This window comes from Triticum urartu, chromosome 1 (assembly GCF_003073215.2).
Source record: "Triticum urartu cultivar G1812 chromosome 1, Tu2.1, whole genome shotgun sequence".
NCBI classification, from domain to species: Eukaryota; Viridiplantae; Streptophyta; class Magnoliopsida; order Poales; family Poaceae; genus Triticum; species Triticum urartu.
Window position 1 is genome coordinate 10,448,930 of NC_053022.1, and position 27,258 is coordinate 10,476,187.

The 27,258-nt window shown below is 46.0% G+C and overlaps 1 protein-coding gene across 5 annotated transcripts; it reads right to left on the reverse strand.

Annotated features, from left to right (window-relative positions):
* Positions 1-20,868: 20,868 nt before the first annotated feature.
* On the reverse strand, positions 20,869-26,483 carry LOC125542269 (serine/threonine-protein kinase 19). Of its 5 annotated transcripts, XM_048705257.1 has the most exons (10): positions 26,255-26,483; positions 25,311-25,560; positions 24,519-25,193; positions 24,219-24,292; positions 23,298-23,378; positions 22,993-23,085; positions 22,476-22,610; positions 22,180-22,251; positions 21,941-22,018; positions 20,869-21,531 (listed from the first exon to the last, which is right to left on the reverse strand). In XM_048705257.1, the coding sequence occupies exons 4-10, from the start codon at positions 24,246-24,248 to the stop codon at positions 21,340-21,342; spliced, it is 681 nt and encodes a 226-aa protein (XP_048561214.1). In that variant the 5' UTR covers positions 24,249-24,292; positions 24,519-25,193; positions 25,311-25,560; positions 26,255-26,483; the 3' UTR covers positions 20,869-21,339. The 5 variants fall into 5 exon arrangements, with proteins under 5 accessions (XP_048561214.1, XP_048561193.1, XP_048561207.1 ...); XM_048705236.1 differs by lacking the exon at positions 24,519-25,193; XM_048705250.1 differs by lacking the exon at positions 24,519-25,193 and having other exon boundaries at positions 23,298-23,351; positions 25,311-25,578.
* Between the last annotated feature and the right edge of the window lie 775 nt (positions 26,484-27,258).

The window sequence follows — 27,258 nt, forward strand, 5'->3', positions numbered from 1 at the left end:
TCGCGGAGACAAATATTTGAGTTACGAGTTTGGTCTTCAATTAAAACAATGTGGAATAGTTTCACAAACTCATGCCACATGGAACACCATAGCATAACGGTGTGTCCGAACGTCATAACCGTACTTTATTGGATATAGTGCAATCTATGATGTCTCTTACCGATCTACCACTATCGTTTTGGGGTTATGCATTAAAGACAGCTACATTCACGTTAAATAGGGCACCATCTAAATCCGTTGAGGCGACACCATGTGAACTATGGTTTGGCAAGAAACCTAAGCTGTCGTTTCTTAAAGTTTGGGGTTGCGATGCTTATATGAAAAAGTTTCATCCTGATAAGCTCAAACTCAAATCGGAGAAGTGCGTCTTCATAGGATATCCAAAGGAAACTATTGGATACACCTTCTATCACAGATCCGAAGGCAAGACTTTTGTTGCTAAATTCGGAAACTTTCTGGAGAAGGGGTTTCTCTTGAAAGAAGTGAGTGGGAGGAAAGTAGAACTTGACGAGGTAACTATATCTGCTCCCTTATTGGAAGGTAGTACATCACAGAAAATTGTTTCTGTGACACCTACACCAGTTAGTGAGGAAGCTAATGATGATGATCATGAAACTTCAGAACAAGATACTACTGAACCTCGTAGATCAACCAGAGTAAGATCCGCGCCAGAGTGGTACGGTAATCCTGTTCTGGAAGTCATGCTACTAGATCATGATGAACCTACGAACTATGAAGAAGCGATGATGAGCCCAGATTCCGCGAAATGGTTTGAGGCCATGAAATCTGAGATATGATCCATGTATGAGAACAAAGTTTGGACTTTGGTTGACTTGCCCGATGATCAGCAAACAATTGAGAATAAATGGATCTTCAAGAGGAAGACGGACGCTGATAGTAGTGTTACTATCTACAAAGCTAGAATTATCGCAAAAGGTTTTCGACAAGTTCAAGGTGTTGACTACGATGAGATTTTCTCACTCGTATCTATGCTTAAGTCTGTCCGAATCATGTTAGCAATTGCCGCATTTTATGAAATCTGGCAAATGGATAAACAAAACTGCATTCCTTAATGGATTTACTAAAGAAGAGTTGTATACGATGCAACTAGAAGGTTTTGTCAATCCTAAAGGTGCTAAAAAAATATGCAAGCTCCAGCGATCCATCTATGGACTGGTGCAAGAATCTCGGAGTTGGAATATATGCTTTGATGAGTTGATCAAAGCATATAGTTTTATACAGACTTGCGGTGAAGCCTGTATTTACGAGAAAGTGAGTGGGAGCACTACAGCATTTCTGTTAAGTATATGTGAATGACATATTATTGATTGGAAATAATGTAGAATTATTCTGTAAAGCATAAAAGGAGTGTTTGAAAGGAATTTTTCAAAGAAAGACTTCGGTAAAGCTGCTTACATATTGAGCTTCAAGATCTATAGAGATAGATCAAGACGCTTGATAAGTTTTTTCAATGAGTACCTACCTTGACGAGATTTTGAAGCAGTTCAAAATGGAACAGTCAAAGAAAGAGTTCTTGCCTGTGTTACAAGGTGTGAAGTTGAGTAAGACTCAAAGCCCGACCACGGCAGAAAATAGAAAGAGAATGAAAGTCATTCCCTATGCCTCAGTCATAGGTTCTATAAAGTATGCCATGCTGTATACCAGATCTATTGTATGCCATACCACTGAGTTTGGCAAGGGAGTACAATAGTGATCTAGGAGTAGATCACTGGATAGCGGTCAAAATTGTCCTTAGTGGAATAGGGATATGTTTCTCGATTATGGAAGTGGAAAAAGGTTCGTCGTAAAGGGTTACGCCGATGCAAGTTTGACAGTAATCTAGATGACTCTAAGTCTCGATCTAGATACATATTGAAAGTGGGAGCAATTAGCTAGAGTAGCTCCATGCAGAGCATTGTTGACATAGAAATTTGCAAAATACATGAGGATGTGAATGTGGCAGACCCGTTGACTAAGATTCTCTCACAAGCAAAACATGATCACACCTTAGTACTCCTTGGGTGTTAATCACATAGCGATGTGAACTAGATTACTGAATCTAGTAAACCCTTGGGTGTTGGTCACATAGCGATGTGAACTATGGGTGTTAATCACACGGTGATGTGAACTATTGCTGTTAAATCACATGGCGATGTGAACTAGATTATTGACTCTAGTGCAAGTGGGAGACTGAAGGAAATATGCCCTAGAGGCAATAATAAAGTTATTATTTATTTCCTTATATCATGATAAATGTTTATTATTCATGCTAGAATTGTATTAACCGGAAACATAATACTTGTGTGAATACATAGACAAACAGAGTGTCACTAGTATGCCTCTACTTGACTAGCTCGTTAATCAAAGATGGTTATGTTTCCTAACCATAGACAAAAGAGTTTTTATTTGATTAACAAGGTCACATCATTAGTTGAATGATCTGATTGACATGACCCATTCCATTAGCTTAGCACCCGATCGTTTAGTATGTTGCTATTGCTTTCTTCATGACTTATACATGTTCCTATGACTATGAGATTATGCAACTCCCGTTTGCCAGAGGAACACTTTGGGTGCTACCAAACGTCACAACGTAACTAGGTGATTATAAAGGAGCATTACAGGTGTCTCCAAAGGTAGATGTTGGGTTGGCGTATTTTGAGATTAGGATTTGTCACTCCGATTGTCGGAGAGGTATCTCTGGGCCCTCTCGGTAATACACATCACATAAGCCTTGCAAGCATTACAACTAAATATGTTAGTTGTGAAATGATGTATTACGGAACGAGTAAAGAGACTTGCCGGTAACGAGATTGAACTAGGTATTGGATACCGACGATCGAATCTCGGGCAAGTAACATACCGATGACAAAGGGAACAACGTATGTTGTTATGCGGTCTGACCGATAAAGAACTTCGTAGAATATGTAGGAGCCAATATGGGCATCTAGGTCCCGCTATTGGTTATTGACTGGAGACGTGTCTCGGTCATGTCTACATTGTTCTCGAACCCGTAGGGTCCGCACGCTTAAGGTTACGATGACAGTTATATGATGAGTTTATGCATTTTGATGTACCGAAGATTGTTCGGAGTCCCGGATGTGATCACGGACATGAAGAGGAGTCTCGAAATGGTCGAGACGTAAAGATTGATATATTGGAAGCCTATATTTGGATAACGGAAGTGTTCCGGGTGAAATCGGGATTTTACCGGGTTACCGGGAGGTTACCGGAACCCCCCGGGAGCCATATGGGCCTTCATGGGCCTTAGTGGAAAGGAGAAAGGGGCAGCCCAAGGTGGCTGCACCACTTCCCCCTCCCCTAGTCCTATTAGGACTAGGAGAAGGTGGCCGGCCCCCCTCTCCCTCTTTCCCCCCTTGGGAATCCTAGTTGGAATAGGATTGGGGGGGGGGAGTCCTACTCCCGGAAGGAGTAGGACTCCTCCTGCACCCTCCTCCCTGGCCGGCGCCCCCCTCCCCCTTGGCTCCTTTATATACTGAGGCAGAGGCACCCCAGAAAGACACAAGTTGATCCACGTGATCTATTCCTTAGCCGTGTGCGGTGCCCCCTGCCACCATATTCCTCGATAATACTGTAGCGGAGTTTAGGCGAAGCCCTGCTGCTGTAGTACATCAAGATCGTCACCACGCCGTCGTGCTGACGGAACTTTTCCCCGACACTTTGCTGGATCGGAGTCCGGGGATCGTCATCGAGCTGAACGTGTGCTCGAACCCGGAGGTGCCGTAGTTTCGGTGCTTGATCGGTTGGATCGTGAAGACGTATGACTACTTCCTCTACGTCGTGTCATCGCTTCCGCAGTCGGTCTGCGTTGGGTACGTAGACAACACTCTCCCCCTCGTTGCTATGATCACATGATCTTGCGTGTGCGTAGGAAAATTTTTGAAATTACTACGAAACCCAACACCGCACGCTCCTGAGCACCAGCCCGGGTGTGCCTTGGGACCAAGATGTGGTCGAGCCCGCCGCCCCAAACATGGGACACTGTGGCCTCGGGGCACGTGGTGTGAGAGTATAGCGCCGGGAAGGCCACACAGGGGGCTGCAAGGCAGCCACCAGTCGAGCCAGAAGGAGGTTTTGCGCCCGTCTTGCACACGCACGCGGGACATGGCACGGTAGAGCGGTAGCATGCCGCGCAGAGAACGCCCATGCGCCCCGGCACGATGACAGCTATCAGGGTGGAGAAGGGAGCGCCCATTCAGCTCCGCCCAGATCCATGACGCCCACCTCGACACCGACGAGTGTAGACGATGGAGCATCTTGAGCAGCAGGCACTTGTTCTAGGTAGCGAGGTCTCGCACCCCAACGCCCCCTTGCACTTCGCCCTGCAGACTTGGCTCCCTGCAACCAGGCATTGGGCTCCCGTGGCGCGGTTGGCCGCATTCCATAGGAAGGCGCGACGAAGCGCATCCATGGTTTTGATAACAGCCGGCGGAAGGACGACTGCGGCCATGGCATATGTGGGAAGCGAGTCCAGCACCGCATTGATCAGGACCAGGCGCCCCGCAGGGGAGAGAAGGCGCGCCCGCCACCCGGCCAGGTAGGCATCGACCTTTGCGATCATCGGCGCAAAGTCGGCTGCCGACAGCTTGTCCCATGACAGCGGCAGGCCCAGGTATGGTTGAGGGGACCCCTGTACAGAGCAGGAGAGGGTCCCCGCAGCCCTAGCCACCACCTCATCCGCAACGTGAATCGGCACCAAGGTGCTCTTCCCGTAGTTGATGCCCAGCCTAGTGGCCGCGGCGAAGTCGTCCAGGATTTGCCGTAGCCGCGCCGCCGCCTCCACCGACGCGCGGATGATGATAAGGGTGTCGTCGGCGTATTGGAGCACGATCGGCGGTTCACCGTCCACCACCGGGTGTTTGAGCAAGGGGCCGCGCCGCACCATCCGTTGCAGGACGTCCGCCACCAAGAGGAAGAGGTAGGGTGACATCGGGTCTCCTTGGCGAAGCCCACACCTGACCGGGAACCACGGCCCCGGCACTCCGTTGAGCAGCACAGCAGAGCGAGATGAACGGAGGATAGCATCCATCCATGCGCACCACTTCGCAGGGAAGCCGCGCACCTCCAGGACTCGACGAAGGCACTCCCAGTTAACAGAGTCGAATGCTTTAGCAAAATCCAGCTTGAGGACGAGGGCGGGGGCTTTCCTTGCGCGGCAGCATTGCACCACTTCGGTCGCATAGACGAAGTTCTCGGAGATGCTTCGCCCCGAAACGAAATCGGACTGATCGGCGTCGATCACATCCCCAATCTGCCGCTGCAGCCGGGTGGTGAGCGCCCGGCATAGGATCTTGACATCGCAGTTCTGCAGTGAGACGGGGCAGAACAAACTTGGAGTTGGGGTCGTCCCACTCCCCTTTGGCAGGAGAGCAATGTACGCCCGATTGATTGGTTCCAAGTCCACCAAGCCGTCATAGAAGGCGTCGAAGAGCTGCAGCAGATCGCCCGATACCGCCTCCCACGCAACATGGTAGAAGGCAGGCCCCAGGCCATCCGGGCCAGGGGCGCTCGAGTGGTCGAGGAGGCCCGCCGCCTCCTTGATCTCGGCCGGAGTGAAGCGGCTCACAAGGGCTCCCCTGTCGATGCCTCGGACGCCCTGGTACAGCGCCTCTAAATCGAAGCGCCACTCAGGGGGGCAGCAGCGCCCGAGAAGGTCGGCAAAGAAACCCCGCAGCGCGGCTGCTTTCCCATGGTGATCAACCACCTCCAGCCCATCGACATCCAGCGCGTGGATCCAGTTTCCACGACGGCGCTGGGAGGCACTAGCGTGGAAGAATTTGGTATTTTCATCGCCTTCCCGGACCGCACGGCACTTCCCATGCTGTTTCCAGTGCGCGCTCTGCCTCTTGATGGACGCGGCAAGGCAGCGACGAGCATCATGCCTCAGCTTCGTTTCATCTGTGGACAGACATCTAAACTCTTCCAAGAAATCAAGGAGGTCAACCACAAACTTGCAATCATTATCAAAGGTGGGGATGAATTTGTGTTGCCGTTTCCAAACCTTGGCCGCAGACCGGAACTTCTTCTTACGTGCCGCGGGCCTTCCCGCCGCGCAACGCCCGCCTACCGCGCCTGTCCATGATGGGATGGTAGTGGGAAGGAAACGAGGGTTGAGCAGCCAAGAGTTCTCGAAGAAGAAGCGAGCTGGTTTGGGAATACGGGTGGACGCAGTGACAACAAGGGGGACGTGATCAGAGGTAGGCCGGGGACGCGAGGAGAGAGCCGAGTCCGGAAAAGATGCCCCCCATTCATTATCGAAGAAAGCCCTGTCGAGCCGGGCCAGAGTCGGCGGATCTCTGCGGTTCGTCCAGGTGAAACGGCGATCCGTTAAGGCCAGTTCATGCAGGGCCAGGGAGTTGATGAGAGAGTTGAAGATCGCAGCCCTAGACGCATCAAAGTTATGGTTATTCTTCTCGCGGGGAGACCTAATCAGATTGAAGTCCCCAAGAACAATCCAAGGCCCGGAGATACCCGAGGAAACCGCGGTCAAATCGTCGACAAAATCCATAGTGAGAGCATGATCAGAGGGCGCGTAGACATTCGTGATAGTGAATGAGAGCGGGGAGGTAGTGGAAGAGAAGGATGTAGAGAGCGTGAAGGCCGAAGCGGAGGAGGAGACTAGGGAAAACAGGCGCCCATCCCAAGCGGTGGTGATGCCCCCCCGACTCCCATCGGCATCCTTGGAGACAAACGAAGCAAGGCGCCCGGGGAGGAACGAGCGAGCTTTGCACGGGGGGAGGGCGGCCAGTTTAGTCTCCTGAATGCATGCGAAAATGGGATCAGCGGAAGCAATCAGGTTTCGCACGATATCACACTTATCCGGGTCTCCCAGCCCTTGAACATTCCACGATAGGACAGAGAGATCAACAAAGGAGGGATTATCCATAACACAAACAAACACCGAGGTACAAACAGACACACGCCCACCTAGGAGCGGAATTACACACAACCACGAACGGACGACAGAAGGATAAGCGAAAGCAAAGGTAGGCGCATGCAGCGCGAGACGACGGAATGGAAGGAAGCAGACTAGGCATCGTCATCATTGGTCGCCGGGACAGCACGGATGGATGCGGCGCAGCGCAGCTCAGCCACCGCCTTTGTCCTCATGGGCTTGTGCACTCCATCGAGCATTTTGTCCTTCAGGACTTTGGACTTGAGGTGAGGCGAGCACCCGGAGAGCGCGTCCCGTAGAGCGCGCAGCTTGACCGCTTTCGCCTCCATGCTGACGTACTCCGCTGGCTCGGAGCTAGCAACCCGAGCGCTGCGGCGAGGCCCGGGCACGTCGCCGACGCCGCGCCCGTTTGTTGCCTCCAGCCGCTGCTCGGTGACGTCCACGATGGTCACGCCGGACCCAGCGCTCCCGACCGAGGAGGACACGGAGTGGAACGGCGAGCCCAAACGGTGGAGCGTCGCCGAAGGAGGAGAACGGGGAGGAGGATGCGAGTGCGTGCCTTCCAGCTGGAGAGGGCCACGCTGCAGCCAAGCTGGAAGGGGAGGTGCGCCGAGGACGCGCAGCACGGAGTCGAGCTGACTGGCGTCTCCTCTGCGCCCCTCACCCCCATGGCGGAAGGGAGCGCGGGGCTGCGCACCCCCTCTCCCCAGCGGCTGGCCCGGCAGGACAGCACGGTTGTGGGCGAAAGGGGGGAGGCGGGTAGAAGAACGGGAGGTACTCCCCGTTGGCTGTGAAGGAGTCAGCGCGCGCCCAGGCCCGGACGGGGCGGACCGAGACGACACGAGCCCCCCAGCGCCCTCCCAGAGGCCACACGTCACAGGGAACGTTGCGAGGGTTTTTGAGAAGGACAACCGCACGCACAGTGGCGAGCTCACTGCCCGCCAGGACGAGTGGGTCGATCTCAAGAACCTTCCCAAACCCAGAGAACATGACGGGGATGCCGCGCGGGTTGATGAACTCGGCGGGGAAGCCTGTGGCGGCGAGGACGACGCACACGTCGAGGCGCGGCTCCACGCGATCGAAGAATTCCTCCGCGATCAGGTTGATGCGCGCGCCTTCGTGGGGGAACGGCTGCATGGCCAGGGCCTCGTCGCGGTCCGCCACAGACGCGAACCGGAGATACATGGCGCCCACCGACGACGGCACCACCTCCAGCAGCAGGTGACCGATGCGGTCCATGACCACAGCTTGCACCGCAACGGTGGGGTTGATGAAGGCGTTCGGGGGCTCGATGCTCACCACCGCGAGCCTCTGGGCCGCGGCGTAGTCCCCTTCCGGCATAAACACCTCGAGCACATCAGGGCGCTCGGAGTCGGCAATGGCAGAGGGGATCGAGTTGCCCGAGGATAGGGAGGACGGCAAGCGCGAAGACTGGCGCGACCCACTGGACGACGAGGCCCGCTCCCGAAACACAAGCAGCTCAGGGTGAGCATGCTGCATGGAAGGGGTCGCAAGGTCCATCACCGGCTCGGGGTGGCCAACGGCATGGGAGGCGGCCGGAGGAGAGGGCGGCGGAGAGCGGACGACCCCAGAGAGGAACACGTCGCGGTTGCATGGCGGGGAAGGCGGGGCGTCATGCCTCGCGGGAGCAGAAGCAGATGCATGGCCACTAATGCCGCTGATCTCAAGACGGCGCGGGGTCGGGAGCCCCCCGACGGGGGAGAGAGCGGCAATGCGGGCATAGGGGTAAGGGGTGGATTGGCGTCGGGGAGGAGGAGGCGGCGGCGGTGTGGGGGGACGGTTGGGAAGCGAGGCAGCGCGGGGAGGGGACGCAGCAGCGCGACGTGGAGGGTCCATGGGGCAGCGAGGGGAGGCGGCGCGGTGCCCGGACAGCCGACACCGACGGCACCGAACGGGATCCCTACAGTCTTTCACGAAGCGGCGTGTGGAAAGGCAACGAAAGCAGCCGTCCAGCAAGAGGGGAGGGAGAGGCGTTCTAGGTTTAGATTGAGGGGGAGGGGCAGGCGGGGAGAGAAGGGCAGCCAGAAACGGGCTGCACCCCTCCCGGGGAGCCATGATGGCGGTGGGTGGCGTTGCGGGCCCTGGCGCCGCATTAACGCCTGATAGGTCACCCCAACATGTGGGGAGGATGGCTCCAGCGAATCTTTTTTGGGAGTACCTAGAACTCATCTAGATGAGATATAATTTGGTCTCATTCATTTGGAAAACAAGAACATATAACATCCACGTCAGCACACACGCATCTTATAGCATCACATCCAATGGCTATAAAAGATGAATGAGACCAAATTATATCTCATCTAGATGAGTTCTAGCAAAACTGATCTTTCTTACCGCCGCTGGTTGGTCTGATCTGTTCCTTCTTTCTACCGCGCGATCTGGTCTGGCCAGGCGCCCAGGGCTCAGCACGCCGCGTCTCCGCTGCTCTCGGGCTTCGGACCAGTCACTCGTGCTTTCAGGTAACCGTCAACGCTAGCTGCTCAGTCCACCTCTTGCATTGCCTGCTCAACATTGAACCGAATGTCCGCCCTGCTGTGTGCGTGCAGCTCAAGGGCTCTATGGAAGGGGGCGTTCGTCGACGCGTTCCTGCAAAGAATCAAGAACAATAGGGAGAATCTCAACGGCAGGAAGATCTGGTCTCGCAGGTCCTCCATCCTGCCGGAGTTCGTCGGCTCCTCCGTGCTCATTTACAACGGCAAGACCCACGTCCGTTGCAAGATCACCGAAGGCAAGGTCGGCCATAAGCTCGGGGAGTTTGCTTTCACGCGGAGGCGGAGGCCCCATCGGGCCATCACGGGGAAGACCGGCGGTCAAGGAAAGGGCAAGAAGAAGTAAGAGAAGGGAATGTGCTGCGTCAAAGGTGAGGCTACGATGTTGTTGTTAGAAATGAATTTGGATATCAGCCCAAAGTTTACCTGCATTAATTGTAAGGCTCTTTTGTTATCCTGAAATTTTCCTTCCTTTAGTTATGGGTGGAAATTATTAAAAAAAATTCAGTTGGTGCCGTAACATTCAGTTTGTTATCCTCTATGGAAGTTATGGCAATCTGAATTCAACCTCTTCTTCTGTGCATCACTCTGTTTTTCTTCACTGTAGCCCATTTATCTTGTGGCACAATTCAACCTCTGGACATGATTGAATTAAATTTTTGTGATAACTGTAAAGTTGTAGATTTGTTTGTATAGATAACTGATACAAAATTGTGAAGTAAACTTATATTTTAAGAGAGGTGATGTGTAAAATCGTAGGAGCGTGTCTTTTATTTTTTTTAGTTTGAGTAGTGTTTTAAGGAGCTGTACCTTATAATTATAATATTTTACTTCTCTTATTGGGTTTTGGTTAAAGTGAATTCTCCTTGCTGTGCAATTGAGTTGTGAATAGCGAGCTACATCTCTTTGTAAACTGTCTGTGATATGTCACACTGTAGACAAAGGCTGAGCCAAGCCTGTTAAGCATCCATTCTATGACATCTTACCTTGGTTAGAATGAGAATGCAGTTGAGATGTATGGCCATAAATGAGTGACATTATTGTCGATGCTTATGAAATAAATACAGAAGCTTGGCTTGTTAAACGTGTTTCCACTATGGTTGCAAAGATCATGGGGCTTTCTGGGTGAATACTAATTACTTTTTGTCACTTGCCCAGCTCACTCTGTTCATAACTTTTCAGGTGGGTGGGTTTAAGGACAGTGGGATGAGGGTGTAGTTGAAGCACAAGCACTTGAGTCACCTTCATTTTCTGGACTGCGTTTTCTTAGAAGAAGAATAATTATAGCAGAATGGATAGCTCATCTTACTTGAAGATTTTCCATGGACTCTGTTTACTCTGCTAGTGGTTCCAGCATAACTCTAGAGCGCATCTATTCACTGAAGGCACTGGAAGTTTGATATACCAAAATCTCGAAAAAAGTTCAAAGTTGAAGTGAATAGTAACTTACAATTTTGCTAGCCTACATGGTGAACAAAATTTATGCATGGATGAGATGAAATGAAGTGTTTGTACATGCAAAATCTAGGCTGAGTTGCTCTCATATAAAGATAGTTCAAACACCCACTGGCTTACTTGCTCGCATATCAACAGATTGATATAACACCTTTGGATTTTATTTTGTACTTATCTAGCTTGCTGGTAATATCCAGCTTCTGATTATGTCTTCCACTCTAGCTAGCAGTTTCAGCTTCTTTATGGAAACAACACTACTTTTCCTGCTCAGGCAGCAAAAGTACTCATAGCTATGTATTATTACTTCATGCATTCTTTAAGGTCAATCAGCAGGGTGTATTTCTGCTTTCCTCTCTCTCTTGGGATTCTAGTTTTTCATCTGATTAATATTGTATAGAAATGGCCATGAACCACCGGGAGGTTTTCTATTAACATAGTGTAAGCTGTAACTTTTCTTGCAGCAGATAAACTTACTGGTAGCATTTGCCGTTATGGCCGTTGGGCTTGCTCGTTGGCGCTTCATGGCCGTTGGATCTGCTAGTGGTTAATCTTGTGGTGCTTTACATTTACGTTGTCACCTGTCTTTTGAATTGCCCCTTTGTGCAGCTGATTCCAACGTGTTTTTGGACCGTTTTTCAGCAACCGAAATATCAGATATGCTCATGCAGTGATATTTTTGGGCGCACCCAGTTGTTGTGCTTGGGTACGATTGGGGGGGGGGGGGGGGGGGGGGGGGGGGTATGGCTATAGAGTGGATGATGGTGGGCACACTGCAACAATGACATGCTGGTGCGCACAGATCTCTGTTTTTTTTTTGACAAAACACTAATCAAGTCGATGTCAAGCCAATTTGGGTTATATTTTGGATTCTCATAAAGTTTTGTTACACCATTCCTTGAAGGTTGGTTACTTGGATCAATCAGGATTAGCCTGTTTGGAAATGCATTTGAGGTTCAATCACAGACTCATTTAGAAACTGCTGTACATTCTTTAATTGTGAGTTCCCTTGATATTTCCCTGGAAAGAGATTGGAAACTAAACATGCAAGTGGAGTGGTCATATCATTCTGCAGTCTACTCACATGATAAACGATTTGTGAATGGCATTCTCAACACATATCCCATGCTCACAATATATTGGTTTCATAAGAAGAGCTAAAAAAGATTAGAGATGTGTACAAGTCTTATATATACCCCTGCTTTAGGATGTGAAAGTGAGTGTGATATGAAATCTTATTTTCCCTTGCGTCTTTAGCTTATTGACATCTAAAATATTGGAGGAAAACAAAAATGTGAGAGTTAAGGAGATGAAGGGAAAAAGAGCTGAAAAGCACTTGCATTGCGGTACCTTTCTCAGTCCACTTGAAGTAGGATTACCACTCTACAGGGTATGCCGATGGAACTCGGACCAAGAGCCGCAGTGACCTTTCTAGCTCTAGGAAGAACACCCACAATACAACAAGTACGCCTCCAGGCACATGATTCCAGAATCCGTGTCTGAAGCAACAGGTTGCCAAAGGTTTAACTGTGTCTTGTAGGCATGACAATGTCGAAAACGACGGCTTTGAGGAGACCCTGGAGCAATGTTTGTGTCATGCCAGTGCCCTCAACCATAGGCACACAGGTCTAGCAGATCCCAATCCTGAAGGTCCGTGAGCCATAGAGAGACGATCGATGAGCGAGCTGTAAGAAAGTCATCTGCTAGTGCACTGGGTATATGGACTTGAGGGTCCGACTTGTAAGAGACTGCATGTGCCTTTAAAAGGGGCAAGTGCCATCCTTGTAACGTATCGATTAAATGAGAATTACCTAAAGTCTTACTTAATATGTTCTGCATCTCTCCCTCTTCCTCTGTTCTCTCATCCCCTTCTCCCAAATTATCCTCTCCGGTCTGTGATTCCTCTACAACCACTAGCAGGACATCACAGTTCGATTTCTTTGTCAGCACTGGAAACAATTGATGTAGGCGCAAATCTGTGACAAAATGGATATTATCTATATCATTAGTAAAAAGGAATGAGTTAGAAGGTGCCCTCTTACTTCTTTACTTAATTATCATTCTATGTGCACTCTGATGTTTGATATTGCATTTATGGTAGACTAGATATTTAGCTGCAAGAAAAGTAGATAAACTTGATGCAGGTAATAAAAATGTCTCATCCTAATTATAACCTGTTAAGCACACTAAGGGTGTTTTGATATCCAAGAGTCTGTATCCTTGTGAAGATGACGGTAAGACTACCGAATTAACTTAGACTTAGTGCACCCGGAGCTCATGTACTCTTTTCATCAAATAAATTATTGTCAGAAAACAAGCATTTTGTTTCTCTTGGTGACATCATTCAGAACTGTGAGCATGTGTACTTCTGCAGCCCAGGGTCATGTGCTATTTTTATTTACAAATTTTTGTGTAACATATGGAGTAAATGCCTTTTGCCTCCTGAGACCATTTTTGTGAGGATGTAAGACTGTTAGCCTCTTCCGAGAGAAGAAAAATTGAAGCACAGAAAGAATAGAATGTCTGTTTATTTATTGAGAACTGATGAGCATTTGTACATCAACCGTCACTTACAATTAATAATTTCACAATGTATTCCTCACTTTCTCCAATGTTTTCTTCTAGGTTTCTTTGCCATGATTTGCTGATCTCGAAAGGGGCCCAAAAACTTAAGTCGTATCAATATCCGTTTCACGCAAATCTTTCAAATGATGCAATGGTTTTGGAGAACTCCCTATTTTTATTTGCCAGTAGTCTAAAAAAAGTGATGGTAGGTATGACTAAAAATAGCGTAACATGCATAATAAGTTCTTCAAAGATTGGTTACTTCAGACCATTTGGGATTAGCATGTTTGCAAATTCTATTGTCGTTCCACCACTCACTCATTTATGGACACGTCCCATTCATTTGGTGTGGGTTCCCTCCCACGCATGATCTTCACTTCATTTTTGACAAGACATGGGAAACTAAACATGCAAGTAGAATGGTACGGTCACACCATTTTGCAGTCCAGTCACATGCTAAAAATGTCATGATAAACGACTCCTGATTCATGAATCACATGCTCACAATATATTTGTTTCATAAGAAGAGTTGAATAGATCACAGATGTGTAGAAGTCCTATATATACTTACGTTGCCCTATGATGTTAAAGTGAGTGTGATATGAGTTCAGATTTGTTTACATCTTTAGCTTCGGAGCATCTAAAATATTGGAGGAATACAAAAACATGAGAGCTAAGGGGGTCAAGGGAGAAGGAGCTAAAAACCACTAGCGATGTCGTGTCTTGCTTTGTCCACTTGAAGTTGGATTGCCATTTGATGGGGACTACCGTCATAGTACTATAGTTGAGAGCTGCAGTGATCTTGGTAGCTCTTGGGAGAACATCCTTATGCAACAGTTGCTTAGTTAATTACGATGAATTTTATGATAATGTACCAAGTCTGAATGAAGGTACAACACTAGTCCTCAACAACATTGAATCTGCCACGTTCTCATCCGCATGACTTTGCGTGCACGTCCCTCATCAGAGCTTCTATCATCACAGCTGGCTTCATAGTTTCATGGTGTAGGAGTAGTTGATAGAGAGTGGTACATGGGGAGAGAAATGTTACTTTTACTTGAGGTTGAAAGTAGTTATGTTTACACCTTCGGTTTTCACTTTGTGGGCACTCTGATGTTTGGCGCTTCATAGTTTCATAGGAAGCATCAGCCATGCATGCTTCCTATGGGTTTTACTAGAACTGGTGTTGGCTATATGGTTTCTCTTTTATTTTTATTTTCCTTTTTTTTGCTCTTTTACTGTTGCTTGTACATATTGGACACCTTTATTCCAATACATATATTGTAGATCGATTGCTCTATGGGTTTTGGTTCAAGAAAAATGTGGTGACCACAACCACAACGCAAACACGCTCCGCGACGTCTTTCCCCCACCCGTCGGGGAGATCAACGCTACAGTCATGAAAAGCGTGAGTACCATGATGTCACGCTAGATTTCAGGGATGGAACACTAATCCAAAGCATGACCGCCCACAATAAAGTAGGCCCAAGTTTAGCGGCGACCAGAACATCAAGTTCTGGAAACCAACAAATGAATGAACATTGGAAAACTGGTGTTTCTTCCACAATACCTCTTCACACTTCTCTCTCAAGTGCGGCAAGTTAGCGGAATCATCCCAATAGATAGAAAGCCATAAGAGACAGATGGGCCACGAACAACGAGAGGAGAATGAAACAAAATTGCCACCACCGCCTCCCCGGCCTCACTACCCACCAAATGATGCCACCGTCAACCACATATGGGGTGGATCCACGTCATACGACTTGTGAAGACATTACAAAAGGATACTACACGAGGTGATGGACTCACCAGTGTCATCAACCCTCAAGTGGACGCAAGTCCCGATCACTTCCACCGAAAATGATTGTCCACCTAACAACTCTTTCCCTGAAAGACATCCATTAGTCGTCTCTCCCGTCATCAGCAAAGCCATAGTTCATCGCGTCCTGGTCGACGGAGGGAGTTCTTTCAGCCTCATTTCCATGAGCACCCTGGGTAAGATGCAAGACGATCCCTCTCACATCTTGCCTATCCGGCGACATTTTACAGCACATACCCGGCCTAAGCCTGTCTTTAACATTCGTGTTGACGTATAATGTGCTGCCTAGTCTTTTCCATCAGATCGATCTTTTGGTTGCATTGGCTAGAGCATGCACTTCTACAATTCGGATGACAAGAAAACTTCCGTACCGTACCGTGCACATTCAAAGTCGTCAACTTCCAGATGGTGTACAACGCCCTCCTAGGCAGGCCACAAATTGCATAGTTCTAGGCCATCCCCGACTATGGCTTCGCCGTACTTCAAATGCCTGGCGAGTTCGGAGTCATCTCTGTCCACAGCTCGTTGCAAACAACACTAGAGTGCGACTGCGAGAGCTTCAAACTTGGTTCTGCTGAAGATCACGAGGAACAAGACGACCTCGGTCTTCGCCCTCACAAAACTGCCGCCATAAACAACGACACCACATTAGTAGAAAAAGGGTCAAATGTCAAGCACATTAGTGCCGGTTTGCTTTTGAGCCGGCACTAATGTGTGCATTAGTGCCGGTTCCAACGGCTAGCCGGCCGCTTTCATTAGTACCGGTTCGTGGCCGACCTTTAGCACCGGTTCGTGCCATGGACCGGTACTAAAGTGAGTGGTGGCAGGATGTTGTCAGTCCGGGGCCTCTCCAGCACCTTTACTACCGGTTCGTGACACGAACCGGTGCTAAAGGTCGTCCTACATAAACCCTTCGTCCACCCGAGCTCACTCTGTTCTTCCCCTTTCCCCTCTCCTCTCTGTTCTTCCCCTCTTCCTCTCGAGCTCATCACACATTTTGCCCAAATTTTGTCAAAATTTGAAGGCCCCCATCCATTCAAATGATCACAAAGGTTAGCAACTTTGTTCTTTCATCTCTCATTGCTAGATTAACTCTTGCAATGCTTTGTATAGTGATTAATTTATGAGTTTAGTAATTTGGGAGGAAATATATGTGCTAGTATTTGATTTATATGCAATTTGAGGTCAAAAATAACACTTAGTTTGCATATGTAGGTGTGGTTTACTTAGTGCCTTCTAAATCTCCGTCGTAACCACAGTCGATCGCCCGCACCGTTCCGTCGCCGGCACCACCTTGTGGTGAGCCTCTTGTTCATGAATGTTTTACATTATCAAATTGATGTTTGTGTGATTTGGATATATAGTTACTCGTATAATTATCTTACCCGTACGTTGTTTGTTATACATAATGCCATGGTTTTGATATCCGTCCCCGTCGGCCCTCGTCCTTGTTATGATTCGGATGTGGTATATTCTCTTTTAAAACTAGTTGTTGCATTTCGTGTTTATGACAAATTATGCCCATCAAGTTGACATAGATATTTTTGACTAGGAGGCCTTACGACATGATCGAGGCCTCGCTCCTCTTCCTCAGAGGCCTTACGACATGACCGAGGAGCAAAACGATGCCATAGTGCGGGCCGAAGTGGACGCCCATTTTGGACCGAAATCGGCAACGCCGCCGAGGGAGAAAGTGCCTCAGAAAAAGATTAACCACTTCATTCGTATGGCTAGACCACCAGCTCCAAGCCTGTTGACTCAGACTATGAGCGTCAAATCAGAAAGGCACATCCAGCACGACTACAGAAAGAAGCGAGCTCGAGCTCGAGCCAACAAGAAGCTGTCAAAAAATGCAGGAAAACTGTTCCCCAGCAGGGAGAACAGGCGGCGCAATCGGTCCCCCCGCTTGTTGTGCCAACAACACATGAGAGTACGCGCGCCCAATATTATTGTGGGCAAACAATTTACGTTCCCGAGATGGGCAATGTGGTAATAACCGAGGAGCATATAATGCAGGCTGAAATTCTCAAGATCACTGTTGGACAACTCCTTGATATCGAGCCCATTTCTCCGCTTAGAGAGGAGAAAATAAAACGAAAATATGTCCGGGGCCAACCTTTGGTCGAGCCAGACGAGGTCAAGAACCTCCCAACGAGAATGTATGAATTGCATCAATGATACATGAACATTATCAAGATTTCCAATTGAGAGCCCCTCATGTTGAAAGTCGAGGAAGATCATTACTTCCATAAGCTAGCTCTGTCCGTTGAGTATTCAGAACTATTTCAGTTATTCAATCAAGATGCACTCGACAAATCTATCGTCAGTTGCTATTGTCTGTAAGTGATTTCTTTCTGTAATTTAAGTCTCAAGCTAGCTCTAGTGCTCATTGATTGATCATTAATTACCTGTAATTATATATCCTCACTATATATTCTTTTATGTAGTATTATGCAGGATGAAGATGTATGAAATGAAAAAAGGTGGACGCTATGTCATTGGGTTCATTGACCCAAATACCGTTAATGAATACACATGGAAATTAGAATACTGCAGACAAGATGTAGAGAAAAACATGCTACAGTTCTTGAAGCGCCTCAATAGCAATGAAGATATAATACTTCCTTACAACTTTGAGTGAGTCACACTGTCTTGTACTATCTGTTTTTGCTTACTAGCTAGATGTTAATAAGTGTATAGGGTTTAGGGTTATAGTTGATTAGTGTTATGCACATGCCCGCTTAATTTATACATGCAAACATATGCGCATGCAGGTACCACTGGATCTTGTTAGACATTAAAGTTGACGAAGGAAAAGTTGAAGTACTGGACTCACTACTTAAAAAAGATAGTGACTACAGCATCGTGAAGGGGATAGTCAACAGGTAATTTCAATCATTATTAACTATATCTCGGCCTATTTAGTTCGTCATTTCCTGATATGAACTATTTTTAATAACCTCTTTATTAATTTTCTTTGCCGGCGGGCAGGACTTGGGCAAAGTACATCAAGGTGACTCCAGGAAAATGGCGACAAAAGCTATTTTGGTATCGACCCAAGGTAAGTAATTAAGTAGTACTAGCTAGCTAGCTACCATCTCTTTAATTCTTGTTTCAATACCATTAATTAATTAACATGCTTGATTAATTATTATCTGATTAAATTCTATTCTCGTAAAGGCCCTGAAGCAGGCGCCGGGGACTGAAGTGTGTGCATACTACGTTTGCGAGAACATTCGCATGATGGCGTCCGAAAGGAGCAGATCTGATAGACAGGACTGGGTACGTTTGCCAGAACACTATTCACAAATCTTACATGATTGTCGATATCTAGTCACACAACTAATACACATGCATATTGATCTCCTTCTTAACAGTTCAAAGAGGTGCGGGACCAGCTCCTACCAACAGAGCGCATACGAGCACTTCAAGAGGAAATAGCGGTATTTTTGCTCGACCAGGTCATAGATCCCAAAGGAGAATACTATTACCCGCTACCGCCCCATGAACCACTTGTCATCGTGCTCCGAAGGCACCAAGACAACATGTAGGAGAAATTGTATATATATACATGTGTATGTGTGAATAATTAATGGTGGTTGTGAGACATTCGATTATATATATATATATATATAATCGGTTCCACGAGAAAATCTATTTATATATATGCATAACGCGTACAATATGTAGTATCGTAAAATATCAGCAAACAAAAAAGAATTAAATGAAAAACACAAAATTAATGGAAAATTAAAAATTAAAACCAACCCCCCCTCCCCCCCCCCCCCTCACATTTAGTACCGGTTGGTGCTACCAACCGGTACTAATGGTCTACCAGCACCCGGGCCTGGCTCGTGCCACGTGGTGGCACTTTAGCGCAGGTTCCTGCCAAACCGGTAGTAAAGGGGAGGGGCCTTTAGTCTCCACTCTTTAGTGCCGGTTGCAGAACCGGCACTAAAGGCCCTTATAAAACGGCGCTAAAACCCGGTTCTGCACTAGTGCCAAATGCCGAAACTGTGACCGAGAGCTCAACAAAAACAGTACCCCTTGTCGCAAACGACCCTGCCAAGACGTTAATCATCGGGTCCAACCTAGACCCCATATAGCTCCGAGTACTTTTGCTGCCCGAGCAGGAAAACAACAATGTTCTTTTCGAAAAGAAGCCGAAACTGCCAGAGGTGCGCGCCTGACGTACGCAAACAGTTAAGAGGATATGGAGTCATCACAAAGAGCTGCCTAGAAGGCGGCACACGGATAAACACTGCTCGATGGTGGCGGATTAAGCTAGTTTCGTGTTATGTTAGTTGTTGTTGCATGGACCATTACTAGAGTACAAAGTAAGAGTGGGAGTTGTCCATCGAGGTATAAGGAGAGAGAAGACAGTTACTCCATTTGTTATATGACTTTTTTTAATGACAAGAGTACATGAGTCTAGGTTGCACAAAATCAAATGTCCATTTGTTGGTTTTGGTGAAAACTGGAGGAGTAAAAATAACACATCTTCAGACGCTGCTTTCTCCTTTCTCTCTCTCTCTCTCTCTTTTGAGGCCCTGATCATAGAACAATTGTTCTACGCTATATTTTCTATTAACAAAAAAAAGTATAGTACAGGGAGAGAGTTAAAAAGGGAAGGAAACAAAACAAGGAAAAAGCTAGAAAAGAAGCCCTATCCTATCTCTAGGAAACATCACTTCCAGTCTTGGCCGGACTCATGGAATGATCTAGTTCTCTCTTCATGTCCAACTCCCCATCAATTGCTCCTACACCAGTAAGGCTGGCAACGTCCTCGCAACTCCCAATTCTAGTACTATGAGTATAGTCTTCCGCGAACGGAAGGCATACTTTTGCAGGTGGGCAAAGCAAAATAAGACATTGTTGGTTACTTTCAGCTTATTTTCGCCTCACCTCCTTGACTCTTGCATTTTTGTTTTCCTCCAATATTTTAGATGGGCTAAAGCTAAACACGATAAGATAAGAATCCATGTCACACGCACTTTGACATCCTTAGGCATGGGTATATATAAGACTTCTACTCATCTCTAGTCTTTGGTACTAGCTCTTTTTTGGAGGACAAAATGATAATTTGTGTGAGCATGGTATATGTGTTGAATGAGCGACGTGACCATTCCATATGCATATTTAGATTCCAACCTCTTGCTGGAAACAAAATGGAAGAAAATGTCGTGTTTGGTTGGACGGAACTCACATCAAAGGAACGAGTGACTGGTTGAACAAAAATTGCATCTACAAATAGGTTAATCATGAATGACCTAGAGTAACTAACCTTCAAGTAGTAGAATGCATGTTATGTTGCTTACCATCACATGACTGGGAAGTTGAATAGAGAGAAAATAATTTAATTATCAATGATCCAGAGTAACCGACCCTTCATGTGGTAGAACTTAATATGCATGTTATGTTAGATATGGTCATACTTACCATCACACGAATGGGAAGTGGAAACAAAGAGTTTTCCATGTCCATCGCTTGAATCATGAAAGATGAATGAAATGGAAATTGACCGATATAAGCTAGGTTTTTTGGCTCCCTTTCAAGATCAAAATATCATAGCAAAGAAACCTAGAAGAAAACATTGGAGAAAGCAATGCACAAAATTAGAAATTGGTAATAGCAAGTGACCACTGTTGTACAAAATGCACATCAGTTCTGAATAAATGGCCATTTTCCCTTCTATATGCTCTTCTTAGATCTTCTCTTCTAGCAAAGCACTAACAGTCTAAACATCATCGTATATCATCTGGGGCAAAAATGCCAGTTGCCCCATTTGTTACACATGAATACATGGAGATTCCACACTATGTTGCATGCGTTTCACAGGAAACAATTCATTCGGTACGTAAAATTTCTAGTATTTCATCATGATTCCTATACAACATTAATCAGATCAAGAACATAATACCTCTCAGAAAAGAAAATACACCCTACTAATTGACCTTAAAGAATGCAGGAACCAATAAAATAAACTCTGGCTACTTTTGCTGCCTGAGCAGGAAATACTATTCTTATCAGAAGAAGCGGAATCTGTTGATTCCTTTTTTTATCCAAAGGTGTATTTATCAATCTGTTGACACGCGAGCAAGTAAGCCAGTGGCCGTTTGAACCGTCTTTATCTGACCAGACCCAATCAGATCGCGGAGGTGGAACCGCACGTCAAGAGGTGATAATCTTAACCTCGTCTTCTCCAGTGAAGATAGTAGCATCTCCTTGTACTTCCGACGGTTCAATAACGAAAGAACTTCCTTCCTCCCCTGCTCACCATAACCACATTTGTCAAGATATCAAAACTGTAGGCCCATTGAGAAGAATCCGGGAAAGCAGATGCAAGAATAATAAACAAACTAAAGTAAACTAACGACAGCATTCATAAAATACATCGTGCGTGGTTCCAGAGTATGTACATGGATTTAACTATAAATATTTGCGCAACCTACACAAGTTCATGGACCAGGAGTCAATGAAAATTATGTAGGCAATGAAGATTGAAACAGTCAGGAGGGATGGAATCACAGTAGCCAGTCAATCATTAAAGTGGTGGAAAGATTACTTCACTCAGCAGAATCAGCTTTATATCTGTTATTAATTTACTAGAACCATCTTTCAGATTAACTAACACCACGAGATTGGAACGAAGGAATAGAAAAGCCAAGTAGTGCAAACCTGGGTTAGGCCTTTCAAGATAGGGCCAATACTTGGAATAGAAAACCAGTACATGTTTGGATCTATTAGTTGGCGTGTCTGCAAAAAATCAACATGGCACAAACAGTACGCATGATTGGATGCAGCTATTAATTGATTGGTAAACATGAATCTAATGATCCCATGGAAAATACTTTAAGAAATGACCAACATGTGAATACAAAAACACCCATGATAATGATCCAATGGAAAATACTTACTAGGAGACCAGCATTCATCAATAAGGTGATATGTTTATCTCTTGCATCACCCCCATTTGATAACAGTGAACACTGCAATAAAAAGCAGAAGACATGAAAAGCCTTAATACAGCAGTTCTATTTCTTGATTTATTACTGGGTATTATTTAAGAAACGATATACTAAAACAAAGTGTCAGGTAACATCCAATGATAGATCATCGCAAAGCTTCGCAGAAGTTAAAATTTGGTAATGAGATATTCTAGAGAGAAGGTTAAGATAGAATTCTGCAGAGGATCAACACTTATCTCCAGTACATGGCTGAAACTTACCAGCTCTAGGTGATCTATGCTAACATCCAATTTCGAAGGCAGAACATATTTCTCAAACCACTCAAACACTTCACTGCAATCTTGGTTTTTACCCTTTGACCTCCTGACAGCAGATTCCATCTGTATACACTCCGTGTAAGAGATAAGCAGATCCATTAAAACTTGCAGTACGAATAGATAAATTTAATGTGATGAATTGTTACATTATGACTAAAACTTTATTATCAACAAAAGATGAGCTACTGTATATGATGGTAAATATGCAGTTCAGTTAGCGTGTGCTTGATTGGTTAAACAAGGTATATGGGATAGGGCCATCCAGCTTGGTAAGGATAGGCTTGTATGAGGTTAAACAAGGTATATGGGATAGGTTGGTTGCTTCGTTGGGTGGATGGGAGTATCACAACAGATTGGTTAGCTAAATGACACCTCTTAACTTCCATTACATTAACACCATCTAGACCTAGTGAACCTACTTAAGTCATACCAGAAAAACATATACCTGTTTCAGATAATCATCCATGAACATGATTGCATGGTCATCCTGCCCAGTATTGAGTTTGAATACACGGAGTACTCTGTCTTTCTTCAGTGACTGCAAAAAGTATTTCTATGTTCAGGTTTCATCAGAGCAAGGAAAAATTATCTCTGATGCAATTGGATATTAATATACATTGGTCTACGATAATCACCAAAATTTAACACGAGAATCGCTAGAAAAGAATCCAAAGGCAAAACACAAACTTATCATTGCATTACAAAAGTGGTGTATACATAAAGAATTATTGCATAAGTTCAAAACAAAACCTCCAAATCTCTATCAACTTGTGTCCTGTCCTTCACGCTGCTATACAATTGGGACTGTAAAATGAAAGGCTGTGTTACAACCTACAAGTGAAAACAAAAGAAAAGGATAAATTTTGTGCAGAAATGGTACTGAATCACCATCATAAAAGGAAACACTGAATTTATATAAACATATTGCAACATGTTTTCTTCATTATTACATGGAGTATTGCGACATCTTTCCATTACGAGGAGGGCACCCCCCCCCCCCCACCCCCCAACCCAAAAAAAAATGGCAGGCATGAACCGTCGCTCCACCTATGCGTTGATGTTGTTAACCATCATCTGAAGCTCCTGGCTCTCTCCCTAGAACACTTAGTTGTGCCTCTCTTCAAATGGATGAAATTTGTAGAATCACTATCGAGTCCAGGACTTTTCGACAATCTTTTGGCAATGATTTTCCCCAAGACAGCCACCAAATTCATTTGGAGCGGCGAGCTGTCCATCTTAAAATGATTTGCCAGTTACCTCAACCAGGAGCAGTGTTCACCGTCTCGGCGTGTTAAGCTGGTCAACTGTCCCAGCAATGGTGCTGCAGTACTAACCAGATGAAGAAAAGGCACTTGACAGGCACTTTGGCTTTCCAGAGCACCTTGTGGCACAGGAATACTGTCCTGACACGAAGAATGCCCTATCAGAGAGCTGAGCTGACTGAAAGTGTGGACATAACTGTTTCCTTTTCTAATGTCTAAATTCACACATCATACATAAGCATTGTGGATTGTGGAAAAGATTCATGTGAATCGCATAAAATAAGTATCTAGTAGGTGGTTCAATCTATTTAATTAACAGCTTAAACTGCTGAAACTCAATCAATGCGACAAAATCAAACATGTATTTATGATATTATTGTTTTCCAAGTTCAGACAAGCATGTAAATACCTTCTCTAGCTTTGGGAATTGTGTGCGCATCAACTGTAGAGCTATCAGAGTATCACTGAATATAAGGTTGTCCTCTGCATTATCAAAATTGCTAGATGTTAAAACAACTTCACAGCTTGAGATGTACAATAATAATTGTCACTGAGTGCAACGTTTTTCACGTACAATTTGTAGAATCTTCTTAACAAAATATAATGTCTTTGATGTTGACTGTCTAATGCAACTAGAAGTGATCTAAAAATAGGTTGCAAATTATGTTGAAAGGTTACTAGACTTATTCTGAGGGTGTCAGCTAGGTACCCGCTCTCCTGACTTGCACATTTGGGTCACCAAAACCATATAATCTCCAGAGCCCGAGCTAGTGTGTCCATCCAGGGCCTCTAATCATGTTCCCAATTTCGCAGCAAGCCACAAGACGCCTATAGTCCATTGTTAATTCCTCTCTGTACCTAACCTTGTTCCAGCCCCACCCCAAAGAAGCTAATCAACTGGAGCTATAAATCTCTCATAACAACAGCCGCAACTACTGACAATCGACCCCACCAGTGGCAACCATGTGAGATACCAACAGTGGCGATGAAACTCTGTTTCCAGCTACATCAACTATGGCAATCCATCCTCTGCTACCTGCTGTGTCCTAGAAGCAATGAAGCCAACGAGAGAGAGCATCTGTAGCAGATGGTGACCCGACATATAGCATTTTGTTCTCAGCAAGCTCTGTAAAAATGAAACCTCTCTTGACTTGTTACAGCTGGCCAATTTCTGCCATGTGCTAGCTGCCACAAAAGCAATTTTCTAGGAGTACATAACTGAATGAAAAACTACAGCATACATCATATGAGTTTATCAGGCCTGAACGTTGAGAAAGAAGAACAAGAGACACTGTAAGGGGGTCATAAGTACACTAACTCATAGTCATCTATCTGATGCGGTGCTGGTGGTGATACGCAGTGACCCACTTGATTTAGTATTGACCTAAATGTGGAAATTAAGAGAACGGTGACCTATTTGACACACTTGAGCAAAGTTTAGTGGCCAGCGTGTAATTTACTCTAACAGAGAAGAATAAATTAGACAGAGAAAGTAGCAAACCAAGGCTTGTGCTATTCTCGGTTCTGCCTTGTGAACTTGTGGCATCGTCATTAGGAGAGCGTGGTCGCTTCTTTTTCCCACGAGATGATGATGAATACGATGGCCATGGTTCTGCCATTTCACTTTGCTGATTGTCCAGTCCAATTTAAGTCGATGTCTGTCCAATAAGGAGTCAGATCCTCTAATTTGCATCAGTAACCTGGAGCTTCCTTCCACAAGCAGCAAAACGGTAAGGCTTGTTACTTGTGAGCTGAAAGTTTAAAAACACCTGCAGTCAGAGGGATTCCAATAAGTGTTGAAAAATCTGGAACATGGAAATGGTTTAGGAAACTCGGAATACTAAGGAAAAACGGAGATACAGATGGTACCACACTCAGTCATTTCAACTGAACTAGAATGACTTGAAAGTTTACCATAAAATGGAAGCAGAAAAATAAACAACACAAGGGGTGGACAAAGTTCACTGAAATTCCCTAGTATAAGCTTCCTGCAGTCTAGGGGTATTCGGCAATTCAGGCACCTTGCTGAAAGGGGAAACTATCACTTTGCTAATCCACTGGAATTTCGCAAAACTCGTACGCACATACTACGATATAATGCGCTTGCTAATCCGGTGGAAATTCACAAGTCCGAGAAACTGTCGGATCAAAGTAGTCTCTGAACCTGCAAACAGAGCATTCAAACTACTTCTCAACGCACTGGAATTTTTTGCAAGGTTTGTTGTCTGCACTAATCCTCCACTGCTGCCCTACCGCGAAGAAATAGCGATTTCTCCACCAGTCCAGCTACCAATATATCCATACAGGCAGAGGCAAAGTACAGGAACGAGGACAAATTTTGTACTAATACCAGACAAAAAATTTCCTCTCCTCTCTGCAGCTATATATCCATCTACTACAGGAACGAGCGCTAACTGACGGACAGAGATTGGATGGATGCATAACCTGGTCGCAGCCCGCGCCGGCGGCTCCCCGCCGTCCGGGGTAATTGCAGACGGCCGGAGTTGCGATTTCGAGACACGCGGCGACCTCCCCCGCCGCGCGTGGCCGTCAGCGCGCAACAACCTACTCGGCGGCGGCGGCGACGGCGGCGGCGAGGGCTGGGATCTGTGGCGTGGGGGCGGGGGGCAGGACGAGAGGCCAATCGGGATTTTTTTTTGGAGTAATCTGGGACCACCTGTCAACAATACATGTGCTTTTCTAAAATATATTATACTATATGAGATTAACGGAGAAATTTATGGCACTACAATTCTGCAAAAAAGAAACAAGGAGGACCGGTATATTTCTTCATTAACCCATATACAAAAAAGAAAGACCGTCGTATGAAAATCTCTCAAAAGCGTTTTTTGCGCCGCTACTTTCTGCTCCTCGACGACGGCCAAGGTATGAAAGATCATGACCGGTGAACACGTTGACAATGAAAGCACAGGTGATAATGACAGTGAACAATACGTGCATCTTCAGATTGGGATGCGAGAGACTCATCGCCGATGGCACGGACATAGCCTCCCGCTGCATAATGTGATTGGCGGGGCAAATGTACCCGTACCACTGAAGAGCAAGATGGCAGGAGGGCAGATTATGCGTTAGAAGATACATGTGTTTGGTTTTCTCCAATATTTCAGATGAACTCAAGATGGATAGACAGGGGAGCAAATCTAAATTCATAGTACACCACATTGACACCAAGACGATGGGGTATATATAGGGGTTTTATGCATCTCTTGTGTTTGAACAAGTTATTCAAGAAACATTCATTTGATCATTGTGACCGGATTACAAAGTCATGTGATCATCTTTGCTTGCATGTTTAGCTTAGTCTCCAACTTCTAGGTAGAATAACTTAGTTTACAGGGTATACTAGTTCTCTCATATGTACCATCACGTCAAATCCAATGCATCATGAAAGACGTGTGAATCTCTTACTGATTCATTTTAGCAATCTT

Coding starts and splice junctions, on each gene's coding strand:
- LOC125542269 (XM_048705236.1), bottom strand. CDS start 25,428: ATGGCAGAACCATGGCCATCGTATTCATCATCATCTCGTGGGAAAAAG. Junction 22,611..22,992: donor TGGATGATTATCTGAAACAG/GTATATGTTTTT, acceptor GAGTGTATACAG/ATGGAATCTGCTGTCAGGAG. Junction 22,252..22,475: donor AGCTGGTAAGTTTCAGCCAT/GTACTGGAGATA, acceptor TTTTTATTGCAG/TGTTCACTGTTATCAAATGG.